The sequence below is a fragment of the Agrilus planipennis genome, unplaced genomic scaffold, assembly GCF_000699045.2.
Source record: "Agrilus planipennis isolate EAB-ADULT unplaced genomic scaffold, Apla_2.0 scaffold95, whole genome shotgun sequence".
Taxonomy (NCBI): domain Eukaryota; kingdom Metazoa; phylum Arthropoda; class Insecta; order Coleoptera; family Buprestidae; genus Agrilus; species Agrilus planipennis.
Genome location: NW_020438861.1, coordinates 210,962 through 237,867, shown reverse-complemented (window position 1 = coordinate 237,867; position 26,906 = coordinate 210,962). Strand labels below are relative to the sequence as shown.

The 26,906-nt window shown below is 36.4% G+C and overlaps 2 protein-coding genes across 2 annotated transcripts; one reads left to right on the top strand and one right to left on the bottom strand.

Moving 5' to 3' along the window:
• Positions 1-42: 42 nt before the first annotated feature.
• Positions 43-24,052, top strand: LOC108735898 (uncharacterized protein K02A2.6-like). The gene is made up of 4 exons (XM_018468118.1): positions 43-443; positions 6,481-8,201; positions 15,150-15,224; positions 23,966-24,052. Exons 2-4 carry the CDS (start codon positions 7,365-7,367, stop codon positions 24,050-24,052), a joined length of 999 nt encoding a protein of 332 aa, XP_018323620.1. The 5' UTR covers positions 43-443; positions 6,481-7,364.
• A 323-nt stretch (positions 24,053-24,375) lies between these two features.
• On the bottom strand, positions 24,376-25,290 carry LOC108735897. Its single transcript, XM_018468117.1, has one exon. It carries the CDS (start codon positions 25,288-25,290, stop codon positions 24,376-24,378), a length of 915 nt encoding a protein of 304 aa, XP_018323619.1.
• Between the last annotated feature and the right edge of the window lie 1,616 nt (positions 25,291-26,906).

Genomic DNA, 26,906 nt, shown 5'->3' with positions numbered 1-26,906 from the left:
TATACTGTTACATAGTATCCATAATTTTTTATTTAAGTCACTAATAAAAAATAGTACATCCAAAGTATTTATTTAAAAATATAAGCTAACACCTACCAGTTGGTTAGTAGACTCACGAGCAATAGTGAGGATCCCATATATACAGGGTCTTTCTGAAACATGTAGCATGCTTACAGAGAGTGATAGGCAGTTCGTACCAGTGTGGCTTTGTTAGCATCACATAAGGAAATGCAACATTGCAAGGCATTGTATTTTTGTACTCATGTTTTTGTTATTAGTGTGATTGACGTTTAATATCTGCAGCCAGTGTAGAGTAGTTATTTGTTCATTTACCGTTGCAGGCTTGTATTACGTATGCATGTAGGCAGTTGAAGTCTTAGAAGTGTGCCAATGTGTCAGTCTTATAAGTCAATGCAGAATATTATTATTGCATTAACGAAAGCGTGAGTTTCTACAGGAACATATTCCTAGACCCTGGATCGGACGTGGGGGTCTTGTAGTCTGATGCCTAGTCTTGACTTGACTTGCTTGTATGGGCTTGCATAAAACAGCGTGATCATACGTCAGTGCAAAAAGCTATTGATTTGTACGACCGTGTATGATCGCTGTAAATGGAGTATGTACGTTAAATGCCAGACGTTTTTGGACTACTTGTAAACATTTTTGTAGTCTGTGTGTGTGTGTTTACTGGTGTTGCAATTTGTTTTTTCCAATCGAAAGATAGGGCTATTGACGAACCGAACCATTCATAAAAAAGGAAATGCACTTTGGCAATGTTGGTTTTGAAATTTAATAAAACTATTATTAGTTATCTAAAGGATATTAATTTATCTATTAAAGTTCACATAATGGTAATTTTTTTACCATGTGTTTTTATTACCACGTCGAGGTCTACTTTAAATAGTACTGCATATTATCAGCGACGAACAAAGTATTTAATTTATTCTTAGTGTAATAGCGTAGTAGTAAGCTGTTGATATTTACTTTATTAATCGTTCCACAACTGTTTACTTTTTTCATCGATGTAATTGCTTAGTTATCGCAATTTCTTTATGCGTTGCCAAGTCGAGCCCAGGGCTGGCTTCGGATCGCAATTTCGTCTGGTTTTTTAATAAATTTTTTGTCCCTTAACCACGCTGCTTTACTCACTATGCGATTCTCTATTGCATACTCCGAAAGCTTGGAGAAGATTTTTACCATTTTTTCTCGCTACGTCTCGCTATTACTATGATCTTCAGGTTTATCTTGACGGTATGTAGTAGAGACGACTGGAAATGGCAAAGTCCCCAGTAAAACTGCCACATTTTCTTTTTTCTTTTATCTTATTAATACAGAGTATAGCGATAGTAAAGGCGACGCCTTTTTTAAGTCACGACAGACGTCATTAAAAATATAGTAAAAATTAGAAAGAGAAGTAGTGTAAGTATTACAGTAGACACTTACAGATGAAAAAGGAAAAAGGTATGCGACCAAATCTGAAAGCAGAAAGATGTGGAAGCTTATACATTATATGTGCATAATATCAATATCAGACATCCAACAATACAATAAATCAGGAAATTGCTGATTTTGCTATCAGTTTACAAAACTATTCGGTAAATGTTTCTATAATATTAAAATTTAATGAACTGAAATAGGTTCTGTATATTTAATCTCAAAATACATATAGTTCAGAAAGAAATAAAATTGTCATTATGTAGATACCTACATACCAAATCATATGCAATTAGTTAATACTAATTATCGTGCAATTACCCCAACCAAAGTAATGAGGGAAAGGAAAACGGTATGTGACCAAATATAATGAGGTAGAAGCATAACCAATTAATGCATATCATGAGGATTGGACATCCAACGATAAAAAAATTCAAGAAATTGATTAATTTTACTTTCAATTTACGGAAAAAGTTCAGTAATTAAAACAAAATGTATATACTTCAGGCATAAATAAAATTGTTATTATGTAGGCTTTCGTAATTAGTTTAAACTACTTAGGGTGCAATTAGCCTGAGCAAAAGAAATAGGTAAGTTATAATTTCAAAATATATTTCAGAAATAAATAACTGGTCATTGTTGTGTAGTCCTCATACAGGTCAAAAGTGCGTTCGTTGTTTTATTTATTTTTTCTTTGACTTTAAAGATGACTTCCAAACATTTGAGTATTCAGAGTAAGCAATTAGCTCTTAATGTTATACTTTTCGAATAAAAAGGAGACTACAGGAGACAATTTATCGGTTATCGAGTGTGCATCGGAAGCGTTAAAATAGCCCCAGAACCATTTCTAGGATAAGAAAGAAATGTGCAGTTGGACAAACGAGAAAAATAAGTACAAAGCTTTTAAATTAAAATTCAAATTAATAATAAACCAAAGCAAAATATTGAAAATATTCAACAGAATTTGTTTCTTAGATTTTCAGAAATAGTTTATTCCAAAATGTTTTATAGAATACCTGAAAGGCTTACAAAACTCGAGATATGGATGAGTAAATAAAAGTCGAAATCCGAAACATTTATGAAATGACCGAGCAAAAGCGATATGTTACTAGAGAAATTATCCACTGATGATTTCTTGTCTTCGGACTTTATTAAATTATTAAATAATTTTGTGCATTTCTGGATTATTTAGGTCAATTGTTCACCACTGAAATTTTGTTGTTCAGGAAGATATTATTTTTAGTATTAGCAATATTTGAATAGAATAGTAACGAATGGTTATTGAATAAACATTGTACCGTTTCTTTTTCTATATGAGGTAGTTGAATTTCGCCTATTTAATATTTTCACAAACATCCGTAATATTTTTTAGTAATTATTACGTTCGCACCGCATATGTCAATTACTAGCTATTACTGAGATTTAATAAAAAAATCGCATAACACGGAAATGATTTCTTATTTGTGCCGACAATTTTACACCACAGACGATTGCTTAAAAATATAATTCCAACCAGGCAGTTATAAAGCCGATTCTGATCTTTTGCGTACCTAAGCAAACTGTAACTGCTGCAGCGCTTACTGTTATTCGGTTATCATTTTTCACTTCGTCTGTACTACTCATGAAGTATTTCTTAACTTATTAAGGGCATGTTCAAAACACTCATGCCCGTTTGCACCGACGTTTTACTAAGGCAGACTTAACAAAGTACTGCTTAAGCATAAGTCTTACTTAACTTCCAATTCGTTTGCATCGTACGCTGTCTACCTGCAACTTAAGTAAGTAGTGCTTAGTTGTTGATGGTTTGGCAACAACGGTAAAATTTAGTAATTTGTAGGGTTTTTTGTGCAGAATGGTCAAGAAGTTTCAAATTTATTGTGTCCGTTAAGTAACATCTGGTGTCGTGAAGTGTTGTTTGCCGCCTTTTTCTGCTTTTATACGTTTTTGTTTTTGTAATTATTTGTGTTTTGTTAGGTTTTGTTGTGTTTTAGTTTGTATATATATTAGTGATATGATGTTAGAAACAATTTTTAGTTGTAATTGGTATAGTGTAGAGACAATTTTCTTCTGAATTTCGTATAAACAAACCTTTTCCAACTAAAAGCAGTACTACAGGAGTTTAACTGTTAACGCCAACTGCCAAAATGAACTCTTAAGTGTAATCTAAAAGTGTTTATTTTCAATAAAAACCAAACTTCTGATAAAACGTACTATTATTGTATATTATTAGTTCACCTTCTATTACTAATGATTAGCTATTGGCGTTCTTATCACTACTCCAGTTAAATTGTGTACATTTTCAAATTTCTAATATATCATCAGATACTAATTACTACTCTTGGAATGTAAATAATCCGTACATTGCAATACAATAACATAAATGATAACACACACCAACTTCCATTTAATGATAATTTAATTTAATAATTATTATATTGTTTATTTTATTATTTAATAGTAACATGATAATAACCTCTTTACTATAACGATGTTATTTTCTTACGGCGAAAAATGCCGAACTACTGCCGAAATTGTTACGATAGGCTTAAGCAATGCTTAAGTCAGGAACATCCTGTGCTTAAAGTTAAGCATCTGTTTCGATTCTTAAGCGCGACTTAACTTGCGGTGCAAATCAATTCCGTCTTTTAAGAACTACTTAAAGCTAAGTAGTACTTATTTACGTCGGTGCAGACGGGCATCAGTGCAGTTCCAAGTGGGAACAAGGAAAAGGATACGTCTATTCTTACGGATAATTTATTGCGGATTTATTTCCAATCGTCTCTACTATAGGTTAATGTAAATCTTGTATGTTCAAAAGAGACAGACTAACTAAATTTTAAAGTTTTATAAAATTTAATAAAAATGACAAATTGTGCAGTGCCGGAATGCAAAGAAAATGGAAACCATTTCTCCCATATAATTAAAAATACAGGAAATGGGCTTGTTCCTAAAGTTTGTTTTGGTTTCTGTACGATTTTGTGTAGTATTTAATATTTTTATTATGGCCTTAAAATTTGATATTATTAGCTATTTTAGTTTTGAGATACAAGAGACTGATATTTGTATTATCGTTACCAGCCGTTCAGATAAAGCGTAGTAATTTAAGAAAAAGTGTTTTACTAACAATAAAGTTGGTTTTAATAAAGTTGCCTCTATTAACATATCACAAATTGATACATTTAGGGATATGGACTATTTTAAAACAAATAATGAGTGTAGGCTTTTTCTTTAGTTTGTCTAGGGTAAATAAAAGCGAATCCAGATCCACTACTTTAGAATGTTTTTAATGAATAAAATATTAATATTAAGAAGTATAATAGTTTGTACAATAAGAGTTTTCCACTATCACATCTTTTATGCGTCTTTCGTCTTTTTAGTCTGACTTAGATGGCTAACTATTTTAGACTACTTCGCCCCACCCCTCGCGGTATTCACCGTCGTTCGCATCGGTAAATTCCCTATAATCTGGGATTTACGAAAACAAACACCAGGGTAAATATAGCTATTATTACTTACGAATAAAAAAACATATAAAATGAAATAAAAACCCTTAAGAGTATCCACGTTAGTACAGGAATGAATTGAATAAAGCTGCAGTGGTCCTTACGTTATTAGTTTAATAATTAATTTATTATTAACGCATGTTAAATAATTTCAGTTTCTTTTTAATTAAACCTAGCTTAAATAATAATAAATTATTCCTGATTAGTTACTGTTATTTCAATGTATAAATATTATATATATTACTCCTGTTAAACTATCAATTGAGCAAAAAAAGAATGGTATAAAAAGGCAGTCTTACGGGGTCTTACGCAAAATAAAAAGTTATAAGTCCTTACTGCTTATTTTTTCATACAAACTTTGATCTGTATTATAAGAAGGTATAAAAGAAAATAGTAGTAGCAAAACTGTCTCTACTAAAAGCCATGCTGAGAAGTTTGGCAACAGCGCATTGCTTCAATGTATGATGCCCGTTTGCACCGACCTAAATAAGTACTACTTAGCTTTAAGTAGTTCTTAAAAGACGGAATTGGTTTGCACCGCAAGTTAAGTCGCGCTTAAGAATCGAAACAGATGCTTAACTTTAAGCACAGGATGTTCCTGACTTAAGCATTGCTTAAGCCTATCGTAACAATTTCGGCAGTAGTTCGGCATTTTTCGCCGTAAGAAAATAACATCGTTATAGTAAAGAGGTTATTATCATGTTACTATTAAATAATAAAATAAACAATATAATAATTATTAAATTAAATTATCATTAAATGGAAGTTGGTGTGTGTTATCATTTATGTTATTGTATTGCAATGTACGGATTATTTACATTCCAAGAGTAGTAATTAGTATCTGATGATATATTAGAAATTTGAAAATGTACACAATTTAACTGGAGTAGTGATAAGAACGCCAATAGCTAATCATTAGTAATAGAAGGTGAACTAATAATATACAATAATAGTACGTTTTATCAGAAGTTTGGTTTTTATTGAAAATAAACACTTTTAGATTACACTTAAGAGTTCATTTTGGCAGTTGGCGTTAACAGTTAAACTCCTGTAGTACTGCTTTTAGTTGGAAAAGGTTTGTTTATACGAAATTCAGAAGAAAATTGTCTCTACACTATACCAATTACAACTAAAAATTGTTTCTAACATCATATCACTAATATATATACAAACTAAAACACAACAAAACCTAACAAAACACAAATAATTACAAAAACAAAAACGTATAAAAGCAGAAAAAGGCGGCAAACAACACTTCACGACACCAGATGTTACTTAACGGACACAATAAATTTGAAACTTCTTGACCATTCTGCACAAAAAACCCTACAAATTACTAAATTTTACCGTTGTTGCCAAACCATCAACAACTAAGCACTACTTACTTAAGTTGCAGGTAGACAGCGTACGGTGCAAACGAATTGGAAGTTAAGTAAGACTTATGCTTAAGCAGTACTTTGTTAAGTCTGCCTTAGTAAAACGTCGGTGCAAACGGGCATGAATGACCAACTGCAAGGAAACGTGAAAGGAAATACACCCGTAGCATGGACACCAGCAACGAAAATGGAATTCAACGCCTGTAAGGAATGTTTGGCACAAGCTACCTTATTGGCGCATCCTGCACCAAATGCACCGTTGGCAGTTTTCTCTGATGCTTCAGATTTCACCATAGGCGCAGTTCTGCAACAGCAAGTAAATGGATCCTGGCAACCACTAGCTTTCTTTTCGAGAAAACTTACTACGGCAGAACGAAAGTATGCAGCCTACGATAGGGAATTGTTAGCGATATAAGAAGCCGTAAAGTATTTTCGGCATATGGTTGAAGCTAGACAATTCGCTATTTTCACAGACCACCGACCATTAACATACGCATTTAGGAAGAAAGAAAAGCAATGCACACCTCGTCAATTCAGGTATTTAGACTTCATTGGACAATTTTCCACAGATATTCGCCATGTTTCAGGAGACGTAAATGTAGTGGTAGACGCTCTTTCCCGAATTGACGAGGTGTCCAAGGAATTAGATCTAAATGTATTGGCAGCAGCGCTAAAGACAGACGAGGAATTAAAATCCCTTACTAGCGAAAACTCTACATCTTTGCAACTGAAGATGATAAGAATGCCAGAAACCGGCATATAGTTACTCTGTGACGTATCAACTAGCAACGTTCGTCCTTTCGTAACACCTAATTATAGGCGCACAGTCTTCAATTTAGTTCATGGTCTCTCTCATCCTGGAGTACGCACAACGGTCAAACTGGTAACACAGCGTTACGTTTGGCCTTCAATAAAAAAGGACTGCAGAAAGTGGGCACAAGGTTGTGAAGCGTGTCAGCGATCTAAAGTTACGCGCTATACAAAATCGCCATCTGGTACCTTCGCAGCACCCTCAGGACGCTTTCAACACGTGCATATCGACATTGTCGTTATGCCCATCTCAGAAGGTTTTAGGTATTGCTTAACCTGTGTTGATAGATTCTCTCGTTGGCCGGAAGCTATACCAATGGAAGACCAAGAGGCCACCACCGTAGCGCGAACGTTCTTCTCGACCTGGATTGCAAGATTCGGCGTCCCACTGAAAGTTACCACAGACCAGGGAAGGCAATTTGAATCCCACCTGTTCAAGCAACTAAATATCTTGACTGGTACGGCCCATTTTCGAACATCCGCTTACCATCCGCAGGCCAATGGTCTTGTCGAACGCCTTCACCGACAGCTGAAAGGAGCGATTATGTGCCATGCTGTTCCCCGTTGGACAGAAATTCTTCCTGCAGTAATGCTAGGAATTCGTACTGCGTGGAAAGATGACCTAAAATCATCAGCAGCAGAGATGGTCTACGGAGAGCCAATTCGAATACCTGGAGAATTCTTCGCTCCAACCAATCCTGTATGTAACGACGCACCAATCAACTACGTACAGACATTACGTCAATACATACAGCAACTACGTCCTACAGATGGGTCAAATCATGGTAGGAGGTCAATATTTATTTTCAAAGAGCTTTCCGACACGGAAAGCGTATTTCTTCGTCGTGGTGGACCTAAAGGATTATTGCAACAACCGTACGAAGGTCCTTTCAAAGTTGTAGAAAGATCCGACAAAACATTTACCAACCATCCACAAACAGCAATTCTGTCAAGCAACCATCAACCCGTTGTACACGTTCTGGAAGACGTGTCCGATTCCCGGATCGTCTACAAGTTTCGTGATCTCAATCACTGGCAGGGGGGTATTGTGGCCGCGCATACCTGCCCGCTGATATTTGTATTATCGTTACCAGCCGTTCAGATAAAGCGTAGTAATCTGAGAAAAAGTGTTTAACTAACAATAAAGTTGGTTTTAATAAAGTTGCCTCTATTAACATATCACAAATTGATACATTTAGGGATATGGACTATTTTAAAACAAATAATGAGTGTAGGCTTTTTCTTTAGTTTGTCTAGGGTAAATAAAAGCGAATCCAGATCCACTACTTTAGAATGTTTTTAATGAATAAAATATTAATATTAAGAAGTATAATAGTTTGTACAATAAGAGTTTTCCACTATCACATCTTTTATGCGTCTTTCGTCTTTTTAGTCNTTTGTGTATGTACCTATCTATTGTGTTCTCTGCAAATAACTTTATTACTTGGACTTTTCTATAATCCCTTTTAACAGTTCAACTTCACGTACTAACTGCATGATGTCAATAACTATTGTCCCTTCTTAATTGCTTTTTAATGATAGGTTTCTTCAGCGGTGTAGGGTTAACATTCTACCTGTCTATTTCTTAGTATTTTGTATATTCACATTTCCAGATATTATTCTCTTCTAATTGGTTCCCTACTTTCATCTAAACGCTTCTAGCTCCGCCTTAATAGTTTTCCTAACATTTTCATTTCCAAAACATTAACACTTCCTAAGTCGGTTTTCTACAGTTCAATTCAATTAATCTGCTAAGTCTTCAACTAGTTTTATTCTCAGTTTTTTTCACTTCTAATTTCATTGTTCCAGTTTTGTAAATATATTGTTAAGTTGTTAGTCCTGTTTGATTTCATTTGTTTTATTGTGTTATTTTACCTTGCAATCCCCTAAAAAACATACAAAAGGAGAAGAAAATCATGTAGCAGGCGCGCTTATGTGAATGGAGGTAAACGCCCTTGAAGAAGATGACGATTTTGATACAGATTCATTATTTGTCAACCCTTGTTCAGACCAAGACCTAGATTTCTTACCACTCTAAGAAGCTGATGAGTTCCTTGCTTAATTGTCCCAATTAGTTGAACCCGTCAATGACAATGAACCCAATAACGACAATGAACCCAATAACGACAATGACGAGAAGACCTTGTATCTACAATGAAATTATTCGAAGAGAAACCCCTTCAGGTTTTCCTTTACAATGCACATTTACATTAGAAAAACGTTAAGTTTACGACAAAAACACTACCAAATGTTACATAAAGAAATTACATTCAGATTAACATTAACACTATTTTAGTTTAAATTGTCTAATACCCCCTTTAAAGTACCTATTCAAGTAGGAGTACATTTTGACAACAAAATTAGCAATGCTTTTCGACTATATTACAAACATTACCTAAAGCGCTGCTTGGATAAAACAATAAAGTTACTTTTACAAAAGCCCGTGTTGACTTGACACCTTACAATCGAGAAAAAGCCCTAGAAGTAATATCTAATTACCATGATACTAAAGACTGTAGGTACACTACACGCATTTGATTTTTTGTTATTGTGTCGTATCAAATCAGGTATATCTCTAAACGAGCACTTCTATGTATATACATAACGTAATTTTACAGTACTTTTTGCACTAATCTCATTGAAAATTCAAAATGAACTTAATTGCCAAAATTTACATATATCGGTACCTACAACTTACGTAGTAATATGTACAAAGTTTGTTGCATTTGTTTCTGGTTAACGATAAATTAATGATTTGCCACCGTGCAGACTTTTGGTGGATTCGTACTGCTTGTTTTTTATTTCCTTTATTTGGACTGTGCAATCAGCAGCGTCTTATTTTTTGTATACAATATACTCTTTATACAGAATATTTTTACCATACCGTGCTTATACATATTAATAGAATTAGCGGGTAATACAAGTGCCGAAATGTTTCTTTTACTCATAACGAATTAGTGTTTGGACGTGTAAAGAAATAAGCTATCGATCATAATTATAATAGAGATATTTCATTTGCATTATTGATATAAAATATTAATTTTAATTTGTGTATGAATGTAAACTATATTCATGAAAGGATCGATATTATTTTGAATTCATTGAAATTGCAGAAGTGTGAAGAACCCTTAAGGACGAGGACAGTGAGATGCTGACTGATGAGTGATGATATATTTAAGGCATATGTAAAATCTATGATGAGTAATGTTAAAGACTAGGATTGTCAAAGCAGTATGCAGAACAAGCCGCAAAAAAATGTTTCAATTTAAAGGTAGCATATTTATAACAGTAAAATTGTAAAAAAATTAAAATAACATTTATAGCTTTGGTAGTTATACCAACTGTTTTAATTTTACTACCTGTTCAAGCAACTAAATATCTTGACTGGTACGGCCCATTTTCGAACATCCGCTTACCATCCGCAGGCCAATGGTCTTGTCGAACGCCTTCACCGACAGCTGAAAGGAGCGATTATGTGCCGTGCTGTTTCCCGTTGGACAGAAATTCTTTCTGCAGTAATGCTAGGAATTCGTACTGCGCGGAAAGATGACCTAAAATCATCAGCAGCAGAGATGGTCTACGGAGAGCCATTTCGAATACCTGGAGAATTCTTCGTTCCAACCAATCCTGTATGTAACGACGCACCAATCAACTACGTACAGACATTACGTCAATACATACAGCAACTACGTCCTACAGATGGGTCAAATCATGGTAGGAGGTCAATATTTATTTTCAAAGAGCTTTCCGACACGGAAAGCGTATTTCTTCGTCGTGGTGGACCTAAAGGATTATTGCAACAACCGTNTTTTGAAGATTATTCATGCTTTTTTTATATAATATTAAACATAAAATTACTTTTGTTATTGTTACCTAATATCACAATAGGTATAGGAACATAAATAACAAAACGAACTGCAAACACGAACCAGTCACAATATGATTATGCACCTAGACGCGGCGAAATGTCTACTAATCTACTTCGCTTGGATGGAATTTAACGCGCCGAACATGACCGAGCAGAGCGCGAGAACTCCCGAACGCAGTTTCGGTTTCGGTCGTAGTTTCGGCAGGTTTGCCGCCGAAATCGAAACTAAACCGAAACTCGACGGAAACCGAACTTTCGGTCGGACACTAGTTTTTGTACAATGTTGGGAAAAATCTTATTAATAAATTTGTTGAAACTATGAAGTAAAATATAACAAAGGATAGGAAAATACAAATGTCGATGCCTCATTCGTACCGAAATTAGTACGCGTAGCGGGAAAGATACTGATAACTAGGTGCAGTAATCAATTTTGCCGCAAGTAGACGAAAATAAAGTACCACAAATAAATAATATAGATAATGTATTTGCTAAATTAGAAGATGTCGACACACAACACACTTCAATAGAAACCTCCACATTTCCGATGTCAAATTCGGAAAGACATGTAAACGAATTTCATAATTGAATAATTGTTAGACATGTCTCATCTTACAAATTAATATTAACCAAACTTTTCGGTAAAATTATAAAATATTTATTCGTAGAGGAAATTAAAAGAAAGACACAATTAAAAGGTAAACAGAAATTTTTAATCCAAATAATTAATCAACTCAGAACAATTAGAAAAAATTTCCCAATATTTAAAGAAAATAAAATTAGGTTAGTTAAATTTTATGGCTCAAGGTATAAGTAGTATTGAAAAACAAATGCACACAATTGATGACTATCATAAACAAAACTATAACGGTATAAACAAAACGTACTTATATTCAAAACGAAAATACTATTGATCTAATATGAAAACTAAAATAAACACATTGATAAATAAATGTGCTAAAAGACCTGTTGAAATCATACATGGTGACGTATTTAAATTTTTTATTTTAATTTTAACTATAAATTTCTCACTTTGATGGATTTATTTTGAAAATATGCCCAGAAATAATTCACCAATAGAGAAGTTACATTGTACGTTATTAGAAAAATTGCGAACATTACAAATAGAAAACCCTTACAAAACCCCTAGAGAACTAATGACTGATGACTATGATAATTAAAATTCTAATACACTCTACTACTAATTTTACAGCTTTTTATTTACTGTACGGTCTTTATGAAAACTTAAAGTTACGTGAAATAGGTTTAATTTTAGTATACCAAACTTATAATAATATTGGAAAGCAAGAATGTACCATTTTATGACACTCTACATTAAAAACAACTTGACAGAAATACGCGTAAACGTATCAGAAATAATTGAACCAGTTTTTTACAAACGAACAAGCAAAATTAAATAACTTGTATAAAGCAGTCGATGTTATTGAACACTCTCTCACGTACTCTGGATGCTTCCATATATGGGTAGTGGAGCAGAAATCGTCGATAGCACAAATTACAAGAGAAAGTGTCTTGTCGCTCATCAGGAAATGCATAATGGATGTGAAGAAAGGCACTGCTACAAACGCCAGAGAACGAAACTCAAAATCTTGGGAATGTAGATGAAGTACTCATTTTGCTTGAAAGTGCAAGAATTACAGTGGTCGTCTGAAATGCTGGAGTTGCGGAAAAATAGGACAACTAAGTTGAGAGTGTACCTCAAATAAAAACGCAGCAGTCGGAGAACTAACGATCAGTCAACTTTAAGGGGCACAATAAAGGCCCGGAAGAAGTCTTTTAGCACAATGTTAGAATGGTTATCGACAAAGGAGTTCGACATTTGATAAGAATGCGGATCTTGACTACACCTACCGTAGAGGCTTCACCAATACATGAAGAACATTGTAAAGTATAAAGTAGAAATAGATGTTTCCACAGATAATAATAATAACCGGATTGCGAAGCCCACCACGAAAGAAGGCCGATTTTACCAAAATTGAAAATTTTCATCGAAGAAATAGAGAAATTATGTGCCTGTTACGACCTGTGTTATTGGAACAAAAATTGAAGAACAAATAAAGGCATTAATGGTAGTGATGGCAAAAATGACAAAAAAAAATAGAAAAAGGATAAAATGAAATAGAAGAGAAGATGGAAACAGTACAAGATGACGTGAAAATAGCACAAGAAGAACTAAAAGCACCTCAAGAAGAAATAACCCGTATTCAAACACCTTCCTCAATATTTCTAAATTTATTTAACTATTTACTTTCTAACCAACACTATTATTATTAATTAATTATTAATTCAAAACTATATCGCAAACTTGTTCGCTCTTTATACTTCACTTTGCATCGCCTCGTTACTCGAGCTTGTGGCAACTATTTATTGGTACTGACCAAATAAATTATTTTGCTTGAGTTAGTAGCCTTTCGTTTATGTCTAAAGTGCGGATAGAATGAGATAAAGCTTGAACCATCATTACCGTTATTTAATGTAGAATATTATTTCCTATGTTTCTTGGTGGAAAATTCAAACTTAAACAGGCCTAGCCTTGCCCACCCTCCATTTCTCGACATATTTGTGGCAGTTATTGATCAAATTTAATAGCCAACGAAAAAGAACGCTCCAAATATGCCTACTTTAACAAAAAACCGTTTTTCAATATTCTAGCGATATCTTGTTTGACAAAATTTAATGGGTCACAACTTAACGCAGGAAATTCAAATTTAAATAAGCTCCGAGTGGTGCTCTACGACAATTCCAGAGGATCTTCAACAAAGCTCCTGGTATTGTTGACAAAAAGCGTGTGTTCTAACTCCTTCTCTAGAGTTGAAAGTCTAGCAAGATGTCCTGAGGGTCAAAAAGTGGTAAGATGTTGAACAATTATTTCAAATCTCCCCTGTATTACTATTAGCACAGTCCAGAGCGGGGAGCGGCCTTCTTGTTTCCTTTCTCTGTTCTGTTTAACTTCACAGTCTTTTTAACGAATTTTTTTGAAATCTCAGTTTCTTTGTATGTTTTCCACCCTTCGTCTCCATATATGAGTATATTATGATACTTTTTCCTGCAATGTCCAATACTTCTCCTAGATGCGTTATTGCTTTCTTCATTAGATTATTTATGTGGTTTCACTTTTGTTATTGCTTTTGCAATATGTATCTTAGATAATTTATTATTTTTCCCTTATTTTTTTTTGCCATTCTATAGTACGTTTTTTTTTATTCCCTCCTGCCTTTTCTTTCGTATATGGTTGTTTTTTTATGTATTTAGTTCTATGCATTTGTATTCTATGATTTTCCATTTATTTACAATTAACTCAAAAAATGAATGTTTCATGTTGTGTTTTTTTATAGGCAGTCATTTCTTCACAGCGTTCCATTCCTTTTAAATCATACACACACCCCCACATACTTACAATAAGTTAGTTCTTTTTTAATTGACTACCAAAATATTTACTAGAAATAATTTATATGGGAAAAGAACGTTTGCCGGGTCAGTTAAGTATATACTTGTACTTCTTTCATAATGAATTTTTACAAGCAGGTTGGTTTTGATAGGGTTCTCCCGTGATTTATTATAGAGATTTTAGGTTCCAACATTTATTTTTTTGAAAGGTCCTTCATACCGAAAAGCGTAACAATCCCAATCATATTCACGTAATGCGGATATTTTTAGTACTTAAGTAGGACAAAGGTTTTCCCTATCAGGTCCCTGAAGAAGGTAACTTTGTTACCGAAAATGCTTCGGACAACTACAGTGTCGTGTTTTGGCGTTGGGGTTTTGAGCTATTCTGTTTGTTCTACAACAACCGCCAAAGTTTTTTCCAATCTTCATATATGGGTTGGTTAGCTATTTCCGCTAGTTTAAGATCTTGGAACCTTGGTACGTCCGCCTATTTAGTTTGGGGCGAAGCGGAGCAGTCGGTATTTGAAAAGCTGACGGCATCATTGGTACAACGACCAATATTAGAATTGTATCGCAGTGAACTGCCTATTAAATTGCACACTAACGCTATTAAGATCGGATTGGGCGGTATATTGATGCAGAAGAAATCAACAGGCAAGTTGAATTCCTATTTTAGCAAAGCAACTACGAAAGTAGAGAGTAAATTTAGCGGCTATTACTGAAACGGATTGGTTTGAAGCAACTAAATTGCAGGACGAGAAGATGCAGGCTATCATAAAGGAATTGAAAGGAGGTATAGCTGATAAAGACGTGCGAACAGCATTTAAGGTGAGAGATGAGGGGTTGTGGCGTGTTACAGGTTAAGGTGACAAACTGTATGTTCCTGCAATTTCCAAATTTAGCTTACTAGGAAAATACCATGACAATATTACGTATCCCGTTTTCATCCTTTTAAGAAATCGTATTTGTCTCCTAAGATGCGGCGGTTTGTACTTATGCAGAAGATGTGCTTGGGCGAGGCGAAGGATTTCTGCATCCTTACGAGAAGAAGGCGACTTTATTAGACACGATGCACATAGATAGGTCCCTTTGTCAAGAGTGTAATGCGATATACTTGTTTGTTAGTAATGGTAGATACGTTTACTAAATATACGTAAGTCAAGCCTACAAAAACTTTAAGCTCAGTAGAAACTCTAGAGACGTTAGTGTGGACACTTGGTGAGTTTTAGTACCCAAGACGCGTAATAACTGATAGGGGATTGGCTTTTATTAGTAAATCATTTGCTAATTTTATGAATGAGAAGGGCATCAAGCATGTTATGTAATGGAGCATACGTAATCTTAAAATGTAGCATCGTACTACAGATGGCGTTTACCGCGCCATTTGTGGTATTTTCTAAAACGCACTGTTAAGACAGCAGGAAAAAGTTGGTCTGTGTTCTGTCGGAGCTGTCTGCGATGCGCTGATGAGATCCAAACAGATCGAAATCGCGATCCGCGTCTGGCAATTTCGACAGAATACAGACCACTTCGAATTATTTTAAGGAGTAATGTTCAAGTGTTAACTGCTCAGCTCATATTACAATTTATGTGAAGACATTACCAATTAATTTATAGATTATTAAGCTACGCCATCCTGCACTTTCTGATCCATCTTATCGACTAAACTGAAATTGTGAATTAAAATAATTAAAATAATAACGAAAAGAAAGAGTTCGAATGAGTTACTGAGAAAGCTGCAAATAAGGTACTTACCGAAACATTCAATGAAATTCCGAATTATTCCGTCTATTTTTAAAAAGCTAGTTGTTGGCAGATAATTGAAGAAAGTAGAATTGTTTATGAACTGTAATTGTGATGTGGTTTAAAATAATATTATAGAATACTGCACTCTTTGATATATCGGGGTGTATAAATTACTATTTACATATTTATTTACAGTTTCTAAAATACTTATAAAATAAAATAGCAGCTTATTTTTAATACTACATCTTCGATTTTACATGATTTATGATTACCACTTATGATGAGGAGCTCATCGTTTTAAAGCGAATGGTTTATTTTGCTACTACATATCCATTGTAAATAGCTTCTAGGCGTTCATGTAATTTGCGCACGTTTTCTTCTGGAGAGTCTCCAGGGCGATCAAACATCACGTCTTCTTACTGGCACAGGCCTTCCGCATCGCTTCTACTTCGTAACCAAAGTACCTCTTGAAGTTTGTTTCTGGTTCCATCTGTCGTGGTTCAAGGCAAGAGAAATAAACTGGGTTCGATAATTTTTCGTTGTCTCACTCACATTTGCCCACAATACTCTTCAGATTCCGACTTCTTTCCGTTTAATTGTTGAACGAATATCTTCTTCGTTCCTCTATCCTTCGATTAATTTTTTATCTTCCCAGGATCCGTTAGGCTGAACGGTGGTCAGATTATATCAGGACGATGCCAAATCTTCTTTCTTCTCTGCAGACGAGCAATTTTTACAGTTTTTCACAGTTCTTCTGTGCATCTACGTTGTCGTGTAGTTTGCATGTGCAATGTTCGATAACTCCTGAAGTCGTAACCATCGTGCAATTTGTCCTTCCCGGTTCTTAAATTACAGTAGCCACATCAGTGAGGCTTGATTCCTTCTTAAGAGTAACTTCGTAACTTCCATGTAAGTATTTGTGGAAATATTGGAGGGTTTTAATCATAACTGGTGGCTTTGATCGGCCACACAGTAATTTTGTCTTTTTTCGGGACTGGTTTACTGAAGTACATGACGACTTTATTGACTGACTCTTCCGAACTCGCGGAAACTATTTATAGGCGCTGGACTTATTTTAGGAAAATCCAGAATGTAACATCTAGAAAATTATGGTCTCCTTTGTTACTATGTACAATATATAGGGTTGTCTACACATGACCGGATGTTGGGTTACCTAATGCAATAGTATTACATGTGTTTCCACTTGTACCATTAATGGAAAATCTAACCAAGCAGTTATTCCTTCATCAATAATTTTTGTAATTTAAATATTAATGACTACACAATGGGTGCCAGTAAATTAAATATCAATACAACACCTACAACTTTCTTTTTGTTTTATACAATCATGTTGTGTTTTCCACATAGTAGCTAATTTGTGGTAAGATTTGGTGACTTCAATATAGGATGCTCAGTGTAATGATAAATTTATATTGATAATTCAATCGTAATTTAATTCAAACGATTCCCTAGTCATAAAACATATCCATATACCGGGTACAAACAAGGATACCTTCTGTGACATCCCAGTTGCTGTTAGACCATTCCTGATACCGCTATATCGTTTCGCTGTTTCCAACCAATTACATTCCCTAAAGCACACTTTACCAAATTTATCATGCATGATCTGGCTATCAACAAATGATGATTATGCAAAATGGCCACGTGCGTGCATTTGTCAGAATGAAAAAATCTCAGATAGATTTCAATACACGTAGTCCTGATCTGAAGGATGCCGATATTGCCTCACGTGCGTAGACTAATACACATCTTAACCAGAATTTATTTCTGTCAAATATCAAAAAGCAACTGTAGATTTTGTTTTCTGCTAAGGACGTATTCGTCGATTTGGTGCACCCTTACAGATTACAACAGAGCAAGAAAAAGAGTTCAATTCATCCAATTGTCTAATCTACAGCAAATACGGTTATACTCCAGCTTGATTTCCTACTCTATACAAAAAGTTTTGGGGAAGAAATGGTAATAAAAGTAATACGTAAGTACCTACTTTATTCTTTTTGGCTGGGGAATAGGAAAATTAAAAATCACTAAGGATTGGGCGTAATGCAGGTTCTAAGCATTTGGCTGAAAATCACCAAGGTTGCAAATTTTAAAATTGGTTTTATGCCAAAAAATAATTAAGACTATAATGATGACTCTTGGTTTATACTGTTGCAAAATTTGTACGTTAATAAACTTTGACAGGGCAGCGCACAGAATTCTATAATTTTTTTGTAATATTGCTTTTTAGTGAATATCTTACAGAAAACCATCAATNTATCCTCAATTATTTTTTTGTATTTCTTTTTACATTCACAGTAATCTGTTTTCAGTTCACCTGTTTCTATATATTTTTTCCTTGTCTTCTTTAACTCCAGTTTTGCTGCGTGACATTCTTGATCCCACCATTTCTTTTTCTGGATACTTGTATTAATCCTTATTTCCTTTATACATACCGCTGCTTTTAGCTTTTCTCTGAGTCCGTTCCAATTTTCTGGTCTTCCTAATTCTTTTAACTTATTGTTGTAATTTAAGATATCCTCCTCCGACCATCCTTCGTAGATTATTGTTTTGTATTTAGATCCTTTTTCATGTACCTTTTTCGTTAAAATATTTAATTGCAAGTCTAATCTTTGATGGTCTGACTCATTGTTATCCACTACCTGCATTCTCTCTATCAGATGTTCTTCAGTTTTCCTATTAGTAATTACGTAATCTATTACTGACCTTCCTTTAGTTCCTATGTAGGTTAATTCCCCTTGTTCATCGCCTCTTACGTTTCCATTTAGGATGTACATTCCATTATCTGAAACCCAATTCAGTAGTACCTCTCCTTCTTTATTTACAACCTTATCTTTCGATAGCCTATATTCTTCTGTCATCATTTCACTCTCCCTTCCACCTTTATTTGCTGTTCTTGCGTTAAAATCCTTCCTTAATATCTTCTAATATTTTTCCTACTTTTTCATAGATTTCACTCCTTCTATCTCTCATGTATACGCTTAAGATCATAAGTTTTCCTTTGTGTTTAAATCTAGTTTGATTAGTTCCTCATTTAACTTTTCTATTATTGTAGACTTTACATTTAGGGATTTGCTAGATGCCGTGACCATTTAACGAGTAATATAGTGTTTGTGTAATCAGAAACAGTTGGATCGATGACACGTCATTCTTGAAAAGGTCATTGAGAATACCTTGCACTATTTGTCGCTGATGAAAAGTAAGTCTGTATGGTCTGTAACATAGAAGTAAAGCTGGTTAGTCTTATTATCATTTTCACAGAGGTGTTTCCCAGTTCGGATGTGTTTGTTACAAACCAATGTCAGTACGTCTGCAGAAGATTATCTAAGCGATTGGATTGTTCTACGGCCAGAGACCATACGCGCTTCACGGTACGTTACGTCTTAGTACTATTCCCAAATAGTTTTGAAATTCGTCTGGTTTCTGGGGAATAATGAGGGATGTACCATTATGAGTGTTCCGACGGATTAGAGGTTAATAATCCATCTGAAATTTCCGCTCTGATTAACACCCTGTACAATAGTAACTGTTCTATAGTATTGCACGGATACTTTTTTGTTGGGTTCTATTGCTTGACAGGACATAACATCATTTTCTTCATAGAAGTTCAATTTGTCGATTTAATGACATAAATATTCTGATTTCGTAAAAGGGCGACCGATTAGTAAATTGAATATTTGACAAGTATTATCTACGACATGGATGGAAACTTCACTTGTTACGTGAACATGAACTGTTATATGTGCCATTACATGCCCTATAGTTTCTACAGTCGTAGTTTTATTAGATTACATACGCTATTTATTTTCGCTTGTATATGAAACTTCATGTTCTAATATTAGATTTATTGTAGGTAAAGTGTAGTTCACATAGGTATTTTTGCGGGTTTTGTTGGGAAATTACGGAAATTATTGTATTGTAGACGTTAATACTTTTTTTGTTCAGCTTAAATGTGGCGTAAGTGGGAAGTTTGAAGGGATGAAGAGGAACTGTAATACACATGGTAATTTTGACGGGATTGTTGGAGAAATGACGTAAATTGTATTTTAGATTTAGTAGTACTGCTAATGAGAGGAAATGTGAAGAAAATGGAAAACTGCAAAGGGAGGGACAAGAGGCGGGTAAGGAATGCAGTGGAATATTGTGCATGAGAGTCCTTATTGTGGGAAAAGTCTTTGGTTGGTGAGCGCAATGAAGAGGAAGGGTGACAATTATACTTTACGAAATAAAGAATGTATGGTTGGATAGGAAGGAACAAATATTGTGCTATGAAAGCAGTCAAATGTAACATATTGTAATGTTCGTGGTTTAACAAATTAATTTTTAAGAAGAAAACTATTTATTTACACTAATTATTGTTGAACTTAAAAACACTATTTAATTGTTTACTATTTTATGGTCATTATTCTATTTACTTACACTACTGTTACTATTAACTGTTTTATTAACACCTATCACTGTCAATTTATTTCTTGATTTACTTCTGCAACGGTCAATTTATTTCTCCTCCTCTCGGCGATCGTCTCTTCCTTCATATACTCTTTTGGGTCCTTTCTGGAACTTTCTCGAGCCGTCCGGAAAAGTTTCGTTTTCTTCGAACTGTTTAATTGCTTTCTCGGAACGCAGGTACGGCACACACGTTTACAGATACGGTACACATGAAAAAAGGCGCCCACGGCTAGTCGGCGACTCCATAAGCCGCTCACACACACGTATGCCCGATCGCACACAAACACCCTCGTGCTCGCTGTACTGCCCCCCTCCTTAAGAATGTTTCGTCCCGAAACATTTTCACTTTCCATTTCGCAGGATCATGCCGGAATCTGCAGTTCTCGCCTTCTCCATCCAAGTCGTCTCCAGGTTTACAGCCGTATTTGAGGTCACAAGGTAGTCGTAACTCCCTTCCAAAAAGGACACTGGCAGGTGTTTGGCCTGTCGTTTCGTGGACAGAACAACGATATGCCATTAAAAATAAAGGCAAATAGTGGTCCCAGTCTTTTTGGTGATCAGACACTACCTTGGAGAGATATTTAATCAAGGTTCGGCTCATTCGTTCAACCATGCTGTCCGATTGCGGATGGATTGGAGTAGTTCGAGTTTTCTTTATTCCCAGGAGCTCGCATATTCCACGGAATATAGCCGATTCGAAATTCCTCCCTTGGTCTGAGTGCAACTCCAAGGGCACCCCAAAACGACTGATCAATTCCTTCACCAGCTCCTCAACTATGGTCTCCGACTCATGGTTCGGAAGGGCATAACCTATATATGGTAAAATAGTCCATAAGGACCACGATGTACTTGTTACCTTTCTCGGACTCTGGGAGTGGACCTACCACATCAATTGCGATACGTTCGAAGTGGTCACCGACATTGTATTGACGCATTGGCGCCCTTGGCCTTTTCTGTGGTCCATTACTCGCGGCACAGGTGGTACACTTCTTACACCAATTCTTGACATCCTCCTTACAGTCCACCCAATAAAATCACTCTCGAACTTTCCCAAGCGTCTTATTCACTCCAAAATGGTCACCAGATGATCCATCATGAAGATACTGCAAAACCTCTCTAACCTAGTTTCGAGGAATGACAGTTGCTTTCTGTCTTCCTCTCCATCTGGACTTTCAACAACACGCTACAGGATGCCATCCTCCAAAATCCCACTGAGCCCATAACGATTTTAGTACTTGGGTACAGGAAGAAACTTGCTGCCACGTTGGCCGATTTCCGTCTCTTTTCCATTCCATCACCTTCTTCAAGTCCTGGTCATTTTCCTGGTCGTGTTTTATATTTTCAGGTGACCACTTGTCATCGATTACCGTGACGCGTCGAATTGCCTCTTCGTTCTTTTCCATTCGATCATACTGCTTGCAGTCTGTTTGACGTCGAGTACTTGGGGAAGGAGTACTTTTCTTACACTGCCTCCTCGTGTGACCTAGTTCGCCGCAATTCCAAAATCTTAGCTTTTGAGTTTCTCTATCGAACTTGGAGATGATTCGGCGCACGGTTTCTTCTAAAGATTCTGACGAATCCGTTTCTTCACACTGTTTGCTATACGCCCGTTTAACAGTTTCGTACTCCAATGCACGAGCCAATGCATCCGCTAGCGTCTTAGGTCGGTCAAGGCGTATTCGTTGTTGAATGTCACTGTTCCGAAGTCCATTAGTAAATGCCTCCACTGCCAACCTTTCCATAAATTCTTCTGGAGTATTACGATAAGCCAGTCGAGACAGTCTCGCAATATCGACCTCAAATTCTTGTAGGGATTCTGTTGGTTTCTACTGACGGGTTTTCAGTTGGATGTGATACATCGCTGTTAAATGAGCCTCGCGGTAGCGCAACTCCAACCGTTTTACCAACTGGTCATAATCCGCCAATTCTTTCGGGGAAAGGGTGTTCAAAATGTCACGTGCATCTCCACGAAGCGCAACGGTCAACGCAATGCCTTTTTCTTCAGGCGCCCAGTCATTCGCCCTAGCAGCCGCCTCGAATTGTTTGTGGTATGTGATTCATGAGGACTTCCCGTCAAACGTTGGTGGTTTTACTCATGTTCTTGACTCTATACCGCTTCCTTGGCTGGCTTCGTTGAGTGTACTAGATGCGCCAACATCCCCTTCGATTGTTTTTGTTTTTGCTTTAAAGATCAATTCTTCCACCACTTTTATCTTCTCTTCTGTTTCTTAGATATTTTATTAAATTTTTCTTCCCATTTATTTTCCAAACTTCTACTGTTTTGTGCCAATTCATGTTTCATACTTTTACTATTTTCTTCCAATTTATTTTCCAAACTTTTCATCATTTGCGACAATTCGCCTTCGAAAAGGAACGTTTTAGGATCATGGCCATCCCTTTTCAACGCATCCGCGAGCCGCCACTGAAGTTCCTCTTTGTTACCGCAAGTCGCTTCGTCCCGTTCCTCCAATTCTCTTCTTAACTCACTTTTAATTCGTACAACTTCTTTGCAATTGTAATGTCTTTTACTCAACCCCACACCTGACACCAATTATTATGTTCGTGGGTTTAACAAATTAACTTTTAAGAAGAAAACTTTTTATTTGCACTAATTATTGTTGAACTTCGAAACACTATTTAATTATTTACTTTACTTAGGTAATTATTCTATTTATTTACACTACTGTTACTATTAACTGTTCTATTCACTTCTATCATTGTCAATTTATTTCTTGATTTACTTCTGCAACGGTCAATTTATTTCTACTCTTCACTTCTACAACGGTCAATTTATTTCTCCTCCTCTCGGCGATCGTTTCTTCCTTTATATACTCTTTTGTGTCCTTTCTGGAACTTTCTCGAGCCGTCCGGAAAAGTTTCGTCTTCTTTGAAGTCTTTCATTTCTTTCCCGGAACGCAGGTATGACACATACGTTTACAGATACGGCGCACATGAAGAAAGGCGCCCGCGGCTAGTCGGCGATTCGATAAGCCGCTCACACATAAATATGCCCGATTGCACACAAACATCCTCGTGCTCGCTAGAATATAATGCACGAGTGTCGAGAAAATCTCTTTGCCCACACCTTACATTGGTAGCGTGAGCAAGGAGGATTCGACAACAACACCGGACAATTAGACTAGCATACGCGGATGGCAGCACAGAAGGAAGTAGACTGCAGCGTTCCATCAAAACGATTCATTGGTTATTATTTTTTGCAGGTTTCCTCGCAGGAGGGTACATGACGTACCAAGGGATGAACCCTAATTTATTTAATTTAACGTGGTGATTCCTACTTAATAGCATATCCACCACGGCCCTCAGGGGAGCGGGATTGAGATACCCTCAATCAGCGGGCGATGACTGTCACCGTTACCAGGTCCTTCCATGTGGTTAGCAAGACCATCTGGAACCCTCTGGTGCGGGCGGGACCTATCTAATCCCTACCAAGCTTAGTAGGCTTGGTACCTGAGCGGAACGCAGCTCATCCGTTACCACTGTCACTACGAGTCCAACCTCTGGTCACCCGGGCAGACAGGAAAGATCCCTGCCTGGGGCACCCGGACCTCCCGTAGTACCAGTCAGCATCACTGGTTGGATGTTCGGAACAACAAAACTACTCTTCTCAGTTGGATTACTTGCAACTTTCCGCCGAGTCCGTGGCTAACTGCCTTACACACCTCATGGCTGTAAATGGGGAGTTTGTTAAGCCAAAGACCAGCCTTGTCATGCGGTAAATTTGAACTGATTCACTTTCGGAATTTTACCAGAAAAATCTCTGATAATTCGTGTCTTCAGGATTTATTTTGGCCTGTAGAAACATTTTCTCCAAGTCGAATGAGAAGGCAATTTGATGCATCTTGAAGCGTATGAGCAGAGAAAATAATTCTGTTTGCAAATTAGGGCCCGTCATCAAATTGTCGTTTAGACTCAACCTGTTGGTCGACTTTGCCCAACCATCATACACTATTCGTATCTTTACCTTTTGTCTGGCTTCTTTTACTATGCCCGAATGTGGCAAATAGTAAGTGGTATTATGAGCGACTTCACCTTCTGGTGCTCTTTCCACGATATTCGACTGAATGAGCTCTTGCATGGCGTACAAATCTTTGAGTTTACGATCCCTTTTGAATCTCCTTTCCAATGACAAGAACCTTCTGAGCGCAACTCCGCTTGAGTCACGTAATTCTACGTTTCCTTTCTTGAATGGTAACTTCACGACAAATCTACCTTCCGATGGATCACGCATGTACGTGTTTCTAAACTGTTCTTCACATTCTATTTCCTCTTTGAACCACTTTTTCTTGGATTCCGGGATTTCTTCCTGAATCCAGAATTTTTCCATGACTCTTTGAAGCTCGTCGCTTTCATCCTTTATGGCCAGGTTCGCGACTCGATTTCCGGATCGTCCCGAACTCTCTAAATTATAAGATGCTCCCCCAACTACCCAACCTAACAATGTTTTTGTAAGGAACAAGCTAGGATTCGACAGTCTCCTGCGATCGTCGCACAATAAATCCCAAAATACTTCAGCCCCTAATAATAAATCAACAGGACGACTTTTGTTGAAATCTGGATTCGCTAAACAGATGTCTGACGGAATGGAAAGGTTTTCGGTATTGAATGAAACGATGGGCAAATTTGAAGTTACACGTTCTGTGATACAAGTAATGGGCATTTTAAATTTGGAATCAGACGACCTGATCCATATTTCGACTGATTTTGAAATTTTGGTGTACGTGTGATTAACTCCCGATACGGAAATAGTCGTGTTTGTCGGGTTTAGGCCCAGTCGTTTTCATGTAGCTGTCGACATTAAATTTATTTGCGATCCGACGTCTAAACGCGAGCGACATTCTTGGTATTGACCATCACAATCTTTTATCCAACTTTTGATTTAAAGTGATTTACTGTAGCATTAACCTTGGTTTCCGGTTTTGATTTGTTAGCAAAGCCGTGATTCGGGGAATTAGATTCCGAACTATTCTTAGCGCTCCTATCATGTAGTAATGTATGATGTGTGCGTGCTTTACATATGCTGCAACCTTTTGCTCTACACGCGTTTGTCGTATGATTTTTCCTCAAGCAGTTAAGACAAAGATTCTTATTCTTTACCTCCTTGATGCTATTGCCGATATTTAAACGGGAGAAATCTCCGCATTGGTTTACAAAATGTCTTTTGTCGCAATATCTACAAGTTAATCTCGTCGTAACAACGTGAGAGTTCCTTCCTCGACTGATAATATAATCTATACGACTATATAAGAAAAGCATCCCAAGGATCTACTTGAATGTGCATTACCTTTAATGCCTCTGAATTCACAGAAATGTCGTTCACTAATTTGCTCAAGCCCTCCGCCGATGACTTCGATAATTCGGGCGTATTTAGAATCGAATTTACGTGACTGTACTATCAGCCTAGCATTTTTATATCTCTTTTGTAGTATTTTAAGTAATGAAACTTTTGAGAGTCGTCTAACGTATTGTTATTATGAATGAGGCTGTCAAACGCATTGTAAAATAGTAACCATTCCGTACATTCTCCCGAAAATCGAGGTAAATTGATTCGTGGAAGTCTCACATTAAACTGACTAGGATTTGACGCCTGAACAGAACCCGCCACGGGCACGTTTGCACTAGGTGCCACTGACAACCTTTAAAAAATCCTTTGGAGGTCGCTCATAATTTTCAACCAATCAGTATCGAATTTGTTTAGAGCCGACATTTCGTTTTCTCCTATCGATTCTGTAGGATTCGGATCCTGTTTTTGTTCCGACATAGATTCGTCCTCGATTTCAAATCTGACTATCTCAAAGATTACCGCTTCGTAATCGTCTCGAATTTTAGGCATTTCCGCCAAGCGAACCTGAATATCGTTGATATCGTGCTTAAACGAATCGAATTGTTGCACAAATAGTCCGATATTATTAAATTTTCCCTCTAAATGAGAACGCTTAACGAGCAACTTCTTCAATTCCGCCAACGACATTTTAATTTATCAGTACAACGTACAATTTAAGTTCAAGCAAAGCTGTCACACTTAGATAAGCAAAGGACAGTTAGAAAAAGGGATGCTCACTAACCTTTCCAGAGTTCCCAATTTCCCTGCTTCCTGCCTCTAGTTCTCCCCCGCCTGCACACTCTTCAGTCGGTCTGCTTATCGATTTCGTCGCCGCACTCTGAAGACAATTCGAATTTTTCGATTTTTCCCACGGTCACCTAGCATTGTATTTGCCGGAAGTATAGCCGTTATCACTACCCTGTCCGGCTCGAAGGACCAATGTACAGTGTGCT

What these genes read in the sequence shown, in the direction of transcription:
- LOC108735897 (XM_018468117.1), bottom strand. Translation starts at nt 25,290, where the DNA reads ATGCCCATTACTTGTATCACAGAACGTGTAACTTCAAATTTGCCCATC.
- LOC108735898 (XM_018468118.1), top strand. Translation starts at nt 7,365, where the DNA reads ATGCCCATCTCAGAAGGTTTTAGGTATTGCTTAACCTGTGTTGATAGA. An exon ending in ATACCTGCCCGCTGATATTT is followed by an intron (nt 8,202 to 15,149) that starts GTATTATCGTTA and finishes ACTAAATTGCAG; the next exon opens with GACGAGAAGATGCAGGCTAT. An exon ending in ACGTGCGAACAGCATTTAAG is followed by an intron (nt 15,225 to 23,965) that starts GTGAGAGATGAG and finishes ACCCTCAATCAG; the next exon opens with CGGGCGATGACTGTCACCGT.